This window comes from Drosophila takahashii, chromosome 3L (genome assembly GCF_030179915.1).
Source record: "Drosophila takahashii strain IR98-3 E-12201 chromosome 3L, DtakHiC1v2, whole genome shotgun sequence".
NCBI classification, from domain to species: domain Eukaryota; kingdom Metazoa; phylum Arthropoda; class Insecta; order Diptera; family Drosophilidae; genus Drosophila; species Drosophila takahashii.
Genome location: NC_091680.1, coordinates 17,697,462 through 17,706,907, shown reverse-complemented (window position 1 = coordinate 17,706,907; position 9,446 = coordinate 17,697,462). Strand labels below are relative to the sequence as shown.

Here is a 9,446-nt window from a genome sequence, read left to right as displayed (position 1 = left end):
CCAGGAGTGGCCAGCAGCAGTTTGTCGGAGCGGGCGGGGGCGTCGGCGGTGTGGCGGGAGCGGCTGCGGCTGTGGGCGTGCCAGGTGGTGCGGGAGGCGTGGCAGCGGTGCGACAGCGGAGCGCCAGCACGGTGCTCGACATTAATTTGCCACAGCGCAAGGTGTCCGTAGGAGGCGGCGTTGGCGGCGGCATTGGCTTGGCAGGACCTCCATCTCCGGTTATTCGCAATGGGTTCAGTGTCTATGATCCGCCGGTGATTCAGCAGTCGGTGATTCCCAGTCGGCACGCCAACTTTAATGGCCAGGGTTTGGGTGGAGGAGGCGTGGGAATAGCGGCCACTAATCGCGGACGACTGTCCATCAGCGCAGCAGGTGGACCACTCATCGCATCAGCATCATCATCATCAGCGCCATCACAGGCATCAGGAGCAGGAGGAGTAGGATTAGGAGGAGGCGGTGGAGCAGGTGCAACGACAGCGGGTGCAAGTGCAGGTGCAGTTTCCGGTTCCTCCCTCGGGGAGCCAGCGGGCGGAAGTGGATCGGCGCCGACCATCGGCGGCACCGCCCCCATCCAGCCGGGGCCCAAGCGTCAGGGCAGCTTCTCGAATGTCTTCTCAAAGCTAATCGATGGTATGCCCGCCGGCACAATGTTCGCCAAATTCAAGAGCACCAACGTGGCCGCCTCCACAGCCACGCAGAGCGTCGCCGATGGCAATCCCATTACGCAGTACTTCGAAATCGGCAAGCCGGTGGCCTGTGCCGGCCCAGAGTTGGTTTGGCGCATCCATGATGCATACCGCAAGAGCGACAACAAGGTGAGTGCGGTGAGGCTGCGGCCGACCCAAGGGCTTTGGGGCAAAATGAAAGAGATATTTCTCTTAAAGGTGAAAAAGTACTTTTGAATATCTATCGACTTTACTAGGAACTGATTTCAAAGCAATTTGTATAATAAAACTTTAATTTAACTTCTCAAAGTAAATAAATTGACTAAAGTAATAAAACAGAGGTGAATAATTATAATGAAGCCTATCTAAAATCCATAAATTAAACGACATCTTTATAAAGGTTATATAATCCGTTTTTAAGCAGAAACTATAACATTTTTATTAAGGAAGCCGTTTTTCCTATTAATAAAGCAAATTTTAATATTTAGATTAATACATTGATCCCTGTTTTAGCAGTACATTTTTGTGATGATTTAATTTATTTAATTTTTATATAGAATTCTTGTTTTTCATCGTAAATTGCTTATGTTTGCTTTTAACATAACTTTTCCATATTTATTTTTAATATTTTAATTTATTTTATTTTATAGTCAATAACTTTTAACGTTTTTGTTAACTTTTTTTTTTAGCCTAACTGTTTCATATTAAAAATTAGTTAAAAGTACATTAAAAGAAATAACTAACATTAAAAAAAATAGGATAGAAAAAAAGTATAAATAATTTTAACTCAAATTTAAGAACTTTTCTTGCAAGGATGTAATAAGCCTCGTTCTTTCAACTCTTTTCTTAACGTAATTGCTTCTCCGTTTCGCAGGAATGTTCGGTGTTTATATTCGAGAAGAAAATTGCGGAGAAGCTGCACAAACCGCGACGCAAGGAGACCATAACGGAGCTGCTAAAGAGTTCGGTGAAGACACTGGAGCGCTTCCGCCATCCGCGGGTGAGTCTGTCCCGGCCCCCAATCGATAATTACTTTTCCGTAAGACCCCCCGCTTGGGTTTTTCACCCTTCCGTTTGCCCCGCAGATACTGCAAATCTATCACACGGTCGAGGAGAGTGCGGATACACTGGCCTTCGCCTCCGAGCCCATCTTCGCCAGCCTCTCGAATGTGCTGGCCTTTCACGTGAGTTTTGGCCACAGTTTTAGTTGCCATTTGCGAGATGCAAGTTGCAAGTTGCTAGTTTGCCTGGCTGACAGCGACACGAACCTGCAATTTGTGTTGTCGCCTGGTTGCCTTTCAGTCCCATATTGGTTACGGCTTTTTCTGCCCCTTTACGCTTTTCCCTCCTCGGACACAGAACAAAATTGGTAGAAAATTAAAATACTTAGAAATTAAATGTTTTGATTTTTTAAACATTTTATCAATTAAAAATTTGTTTTTTGATTGTAATAATATTTTTTGTAATGGTGTATGATAATGCTGTGTTTTTATAGACCAAAAAACCTTGATATACAGTTCTCTTAAATTTTTTAAAAAATTGTTTATTTGAATAGATAAAAATCTAAAAATTTTATAAAAATTGGTTTTAAACTTTTAGAGTTCTTTCAAATTTAAGCTGACGACTCAAACTTTTTTTTAAGTTTTATAACAATTTGGTTATATTTTTGTCGGTGCAAATTCACGTTTACTACTGTTTCATCTACCATTTCCCAGGTACTGCGGAACAATGTTTAGACTGTTGGGTTGATTGTGGCACTGTTTTTGGTGTTGCTGCTGTGTTTTGTTAAAGTTTTGCAGGCCAGCCAAGTGCATAGTTTGACTTTGAGCACAATGGCGAATGGGCGTGCAGGGGGCGTGGCTGTTGGCTAGTGGCTGGTGGCTAGTAGAAGCTAACAACTGATGGGTATGCATGACAGAAACACAAACGCCAGCTCTCGCACACAACTATATGTATGTCTGTATGTGTTTACGAATATGTGTTTGTGTGTGTGGGGAAAGTTTACGCTGCCAAGATTGAGTCAATAAAGAGCTTCAGTTGGTCCGCACAGCTCAGAAATTGATACGCACACACATGCACAGTGCGTGTCGCAACTTAAAGGTGGTTTTAGCCAGGATATTGGATTATATTAGTTACTTAACTCAAATTAATTTGGGGATATAAGCAAAAACTTGAACGTTGAACTCACAAAATGGAGTTGACGCGGAAAAGATTTTTAGTAAATTTAAGTTACTGTCTTAAACGAATTTGTGTTGAGAAACCTGTTGTATAGGTCTTCTAAGGACTTTTTGCTTTAATAATCACTAACTATATAATTTGACAAATTTCTATTTAATTCAAAATTAAAATTATCGGCTCCACATTCCTAGAAAGTGAAAGTAATCCCCTAGAGTAACGAAACGTACTGCACCTCTTCTGTTTAAGACCACACAGAAACAACAACAGCACTTATACCCACATAAACAGCTCAACAATAACCGAGCGAACAGAGAACCTCCTGAATAGTTTTTAGTTTCCCTGAAAGTCGATTCGAGTTAAATTACATTGAAAATTGCAAAAAGGTAAAACTCAAAGCACTCACATGCACACACAAAACAAACGAAAAATTGGAAAAGGAAAAGCTATGGGAAAAACAAAAAGCCAGGGTCGCACCAACAGCAGAAACACGAGAGATTTGAATGGCTTATCATCAAATGCAATGCTCTGAATGGGAATTTTAGAGCCATGAGCTGGAAGTAGCTTGCCATCCGAGCCCAGGGTGAAACAAATTTAAGGCCACCCAGCCAGCTCGGTGCGGGATTAGGCCCTAACTCTTTATTACCTGTCCCGTACACAGACAAATTCGAAAGGGGCTTTCAACTTTATATTCCGTCGGTCAAAATCATTTGAAGCCTGTATTTAAATATTTATTTATTTAGTTCATAGTGGTTTCACATAAAAAATCACATGTTTAAATATTTTAATTATTTTTATGGCCAATATTAGTACTTACTATTGAGGTTTATGTTTATATTATATTAAGGTAATATTGTACCACTATATGTATATATAAATAGGTATTTTTCGCCGTGTTAAAATATTGGATTTATAATTTTTTAATGTCGTTCTTTTGTTTGATAGTAAAGTAAATATATCTGTACAATTTCAGAACAAAACACAGTATGTTTAAGAGCTGAAAGATATTCAAATCTAAAGATGAAAATATTCTAGAAAGGCTATCAAAATATTTGTTTAATTTCAAATTCTCATAACTCAATTTATTTATTTTAAAAACATATTATTATTGGCTATGAAAAATTGTTTTTTTGTTATTGTGTAGGAGTCGAAGACCTACGAGACTCCCAACATGACGCCAGCGGCGAGCGGAGCGGCAGCGGCCCAGGCCCAAGCGGCGGCAAACACCTTGCCCCAGCGACCGGCCCATGCCAAGGAATACAATTTCTTGGACATGGAGCTGAAGTACGGCTTTCTCCAGGTGAGTGGCAGGCTGGCAGGTAACTGTTTTCTGGACAGGCACCGTGACCCGACTGCTCTTTTTTTCCAGCTGACCGAGGCACTGGCGTATCTTCACTATTCCGGTCACGTAATTCATCGCAATGTGTGTCCATCTTCTATACTAATAACCAAGCGCGGTATCTGGAAGCTGGCCGGCATGGAATATGTGGGTGAGTGTGGTCTTGGCTTGGGAGTCCAAAAAATTGAAATGGATTGGCCAGGTCAGCAATTTGTATTCATATTCGCATATTCGGATTGCAGAGAGAATGAACGAGAACGATTTGAACAGCTCCATTCCGTGTCCACCGTGGAGCAACCGGGTGTCCAAGATGGCCCAGCCAAATCTCGACTTTATGGGTGAGTAAATTCAGATTGGTCACATCCCATTGCCCTCTTTACTCTCTGTGAAAAAGTCAACAAGAGTGAACATCATCCATTTGGGACTACACAAATGATATATTATCATAAAAATGCTTATTTAAGATGAAGACGCTTATAGTCATAAAGTGGTAGGCAATCGATGAAATTTTCAATAGTAAATAGAACTGAAAGACCTTATAATTAATAAGAACACTTTTAATTAAATAGTTTATATTACCGAACTGGATACGAAAAACAAGAATTTAAGAAAGAACATTATAGAAATAACACCAAAAAAATAAAATTACTTCCATTTTAAAATAATAATTAAAATAAATATTTTGAAATGATCTTATAAGATTATAAGATTCTTTTGAGCAAGATTATTCCAAGTAATTATTTTATTCAGAAGGATAGGATAATTTCTTCATTTTCAATAATCAATAAAATAAAAATAAATCAATAAAATATACCTAAAAAATTAAAAAAAAAATTTAATGACCTTCTATCTTATTGTATTTTTTAAAATTTTCCTTCATTAGCTCCCGAAACTCAGTCAACGTCCAAATGCAGCCTACTCAGCGACATGTTCTCGCTGGGGATGGTGATCTGTGCGGTCTTCAACAACGGAAGGCCGCTGATACAGGCCGGCAACTCCACCTCCAACTATGCCAAGCAAATGGAATCGGTGGGTAAACAATTTCTAATTTCTGAATGCCGGGGAAACTGGAAAACTGGGCGCTTGGGGGACGCGACAAGTGCCAATTGGATGGATGAAAAGTTTTGAGCCGAAGCTAAACGCTTGGATGGGCTTGTTTGCGCGCTGTAATTAGATTCGCAGCTTTGTCAAATGCAAATGTAATCAAAAAGTCCACTTGAAACTCTAATTATTTTGCCACTTGTGCGGACAGGTGACGGAGTAGCAACAGAAGCAGAAACAGCACAAGCAGCTATCCCTCGGGCGCTTGTCATTAAAACTTTTCGTCCTTTCCTGGGCATTGGACGTTGCTTCCGAAGTCCCCAAGTGGTTTCTAATGTTGTGGCAAAGTTTGTTTCGTTTATGCTTATGGAGAGTTTTTGGCACAATCCCCCTATTTCCTACCCCTCCAGCTGGATGATCTGGTCCACAAGTTGATGCCCAGGCTGCCAATTGCCCTGCAGGAGGCCACTTCGCGCATGGCCAGTCGGGATGCAACGGCCAGGCCCACCGCCCAACTGCTGCAGCTCATCAAGTACTTCATGTGAGTGGCCAAATTAATTAACCTTCAGCTACCCAACTATCCAGCTAAGACGGCAAGGGAGGAACAGGAAGCGCTGCAAACTGTGGCAATTTGCGCAGTTACTTTCAAAGTTTCTGTTTGAGTTACAAATGAAATTGACACCTGTTGGGAACACACACACCCAAGCCCACATCCACCCAAAGCCCAAAGAAAAACTCGTATACTAACCCCGGCGACACGCAATCTCTAAGCCAATTTGTACCTGTAGCTGAAATTCAATTGAAGGTTTCATTTTTTCCCCCCAGCCAAGCAGCCATCATCCATCCCACCACCTTTCCTCAACCGACACACGCACACTTTAATTACGTCTGTTTGCCAAATGAAAGCGGTAATCAGACCTGAAAGACATACACAATGCAAAGCGAACGGGAGCTGTGCACTGGGATTTATTTTTGACATTGAAAACAAATTTTAAAAAAATATTTTATTGCTTTGCAAAATATGTAGAACAAACGAATTTAAAACATGAAATACCTATGTTTTAAGCTCGAGAAAATTATAATTTCCGAAAACAAAAATATAAATGTACGGAAATAAGTTTAAAAAGTTAAAAATGGGATTTAGCTTGAAAATCTGAAGAATTCGCGTAGCTGGTTAGTTGGTTAGAAAAGATCATGACTGGTTAATATATAAAAGCAATAAATTTGTAAGATCTTTAGGGAAAATTAAAAATGAAGTCCATGAAGTGGAGAAAGATTGGCTAAAGCATGATAATCTGAAGAATTCGCGTAGCTGTAGTTTAAAAATAAGTTGGTTTGATATGTACATGGATGGTTAGTAAATATAAGTAATCGATTTATATGACCTTCGGGGACAAAGCAATTGTTTTTTTCCGAGTGTAAGAAGTCGCTGCTCTTCAGCTGATTGTGCTGCGGTAGTTGAGCTGGAGTGGCATTGCTTCCACAACCCAGGCTGCCTGACTCTGGGATTTATGACGACAGCAGCTGCTGGCCTCCCTGCCTCCCGTGGAGATCTGTAAAAGGGGGAAGGCGACGTGCCGCGTTTAGACAAACAAAGGCAAAGACGATGGAGATGGCGATGGCATTGGAGAAGTGGCGCCTGAAGTGGCTGCGCAGCCCAAGCATGAACTACATCAGTGCTCAGCTAGGGAATACCGCAGCCTGTCTCCAGGATATATGCCCCGTAGGTGAATTGAATGTAAAGTAGCGCAAAACGTTTACAATTGTGTGGTAATACTGTGTTGCTGCTGGTGCTCTGCGAATTGAATTCAAATTGGCTTTTCATGAGTGCAATTTCATGGTGTAATCATGGACAGGTCAAGAAAGATCCTGTTTATTCATTTAAAAATTTATATTTCTTTTTCTGTGCTTTTAAGTGCAGGAATATATTTTTATTTCAATCATTTTATCAGTGGAAAAAAACAAATTTTAATAACTATTTATCATATAGAAAAAAAAATAATAAAAAAATAAGTACGATTTTCAATTTAATGTCCGTTAAAAAAATCAAACTGTTTTATAATTTTATATTTTATCTGTTCGATATTTTTTCACACCATTCCTTAATATCTCTAAAATCTTTTTTTGGTAAATGTCACCAAAATTCATTACCACCTAAAACGAACCCATATACCTCCGGTTACCACCTACGCATCTGTCAGCAGCAACAGTGAAGGTAACAGCTTGCCGCTCCACCGGAAAAGCACCATCGGCATCACAATCTCAACCCTCCTTTGCCGTTGTTAGTCATCCAGTCAGTTAGTCAGTCAGGTTGGTGGCAGCACTTTGAAGTTAATTTAAATGTTGTCAACATTTTCCGCGTTTTTAGCAGCGTATGCAAATGGCTCGAGTACCTTGGCAATCAGTGGCAAGATACCTTTCCTCCATTTAAGCACAAGTAGGAGTCTTGAAACGGGATTTTTCCGCTTGGTCAATTGCCCTGATTAAGTCGACAAGAGGCGAAATCAACTGGACTATGCGGCGTATACGCAATGTGATTTTGTTTCATTGTTTAACTAAGCGAACGTAAAGCAGCTTCGCATAGCCCACATTTATTTTCAATTTGTAGCAATTTCACAGAATCCAACTGCTCGGTGCCAGATAACCGGGAACCCACACACAAAATGGGGCGGGATGCGGGTCGAAAGTAAACACTTTTTGGCAATTAAATTTCAGCAATTTGATTTACATAACAATGAAAAGTATTTAGAATTCCATTTCGGAAAGTTGTGGCGCCTGCCCATCGCTCTGCGGGGACTTAATATTTTAATTTCAGCGGCGCAGAGATAAATATTGCCTTTAGCTAATTTTTGCGGGTTTTTCCTGTGGCATTTTCATTTGACGCTGTTTCATTTGTTTCATTCGCACTGGCAGCTTAATGTTTAATTGATGTCATTTACCAACTAATCCAGCTACAATCGTTTAAAATATGCAATTAAGCACTTAAAGTGATTACACAAAATGTTGCACTTATATAATATATTTATCATGAAAAGCGTGCAAATGGGCAGATTTAATTCGTTGTCATTTTTCGTGTTTCACAGCGATACGCCTATAAACGCTCTCAAATTCCTGGACGTGGTCAACATGAAGGACACGCAGCAGAAGTCCCAGTTCTACAAGAGCACCTTGATAGAGGCCATGCCGTTGATACCACGCGTAAGTGGCACCCAGTCTCTCCTTCTTCCTTTTCCGCCGGAAACGGATGCAGCCTGTTGGACACATTTTTGGGCCAACGAACTGACAGCACATTAATCATTAACGGCGTCAACTTGTGCGCTTTACGGCCAAACAATTTGTGAATTACGAGCCGTTTTATGTCAGTTGCAAAAATGTTGCGACTGTCCTTTATTTTCGTGGAAGGAGTCCTTTGTCTGAGGCCGCTTAATGATGGCTTAGCATTGGCAATTGAAATGACATAGACTGGTTAATGACTTCCCAGCATTTATTTATTTTTATTTTCGCAGAAACTCTGGTGGCAGAACATCTGGCCCATGCTTAAATCGGAGATCAACAATAACGAGGTCCTCGCCGCGGTCCTGCAGCCGGTCATGCTCTTTGTCCAGGAAGCCACGCTCACGGAGTACGACAACCTCATGTCGGCCACCATGAAGTAAGTAGCCTTATTTATAGCCTATTGGTAAATGAGGACAAAAGAATTGAACGCCAGGTAGCCAGGCCACAAATGAAAACCGAGCTATATATCTTAAATGAACTGAATGCGGCTTAAAAAATAATTATATGGGTTGCAACGTAGGATATAAAATGATTTAGGTGGCATAAAAGCGAACATTAAAACATAAATGTGAAAAAAATAATAATATTAATAGGTATTTAAATATTGGTCCAGAAGAGCGATAATAAACTGAATATGTTAGCAAATAAAATACAGCGTAAGATAATATTTAACATTTAACAAAAATAATAAATAGAAAATACTTGCATTGTAATAGGGAAAAGTTCTAAATAAATCTATATGCACTGAATAGAGCTGTTGAAAAATATGAATATTACATTCCGGCTTTAAAAGTTTCTCTATCGTGTCATTGTTCATCCAGAATCCCTTCTGTTCTTGTCTACCGATCCGAACTTTGTGCTTGAACAATTGAAAAACTTTCGCGACACTTTTTTTTGTGTTATTCAATTTTCATGACGTTTTATTGCGCCCACTGCGACAGGCGACAGTT

At 40.2% G+C, this 9,446-nt stretch overlaps 1 protein-coding gene across 4 annotated transcripts in view; it reads left to right on the top strand.

The window, feature by feature from the left end:
• Window positions 1-25: 25 nt before the first annotated feature.
• bma (SCY1-like protein bma) overlaps window positions 26-9,446 on the top strand; it is a 24,943-nt gene continuing 15,522 nt past the window's right edge. For 2 of the 4 annotated variants that reach the window (XM_017142373.3, XM_070214376.1), the window contains exons 1-10: window positions 28-815; window positions 1,540-1,665; window positions 1,751-1,849; window positions 3,985-4,140; window positions 4,210-4,330; window positions 4,422-4,517; window positions 5,063-5,208; window positions 5,631-5,761; window positions 8,304-8,418; window positions 8,727-8,872. In XM_017142373.3, coding sequence (XP_016997862.1) covers window positions 633-815; window positions 1,540-1,665; window positions 1,751-1,849; window positions 3,985-4,140; window positions 4,210-4,330; window positions 4,422-4,517; window positions 5,063-5,208; window positions 5,631-5,761; window positions 8,304-8,418; window positions 8,727-8,872 — 1,319 coding nt within the window. In that variant the 5' untranslated portion in view covers window positions 28-632. Of the gene's footprint in view, window positions 816-1,539; window positions 1,666-1,750; window positions 1,850-3,984; window positions 4,141-4,209; window positions 4,331-4,421; window positions 4,518-5,062; window positions 5,209-5,630; window positions 5,762-8,303; window positions 8,419-8,726; window positions 8,873-9,446 lie in introns of all 4 variants that reach the window. The other 2 variants (XM_070214375.1, XM_070214377.1) reach the window with 2 other exon arrangements.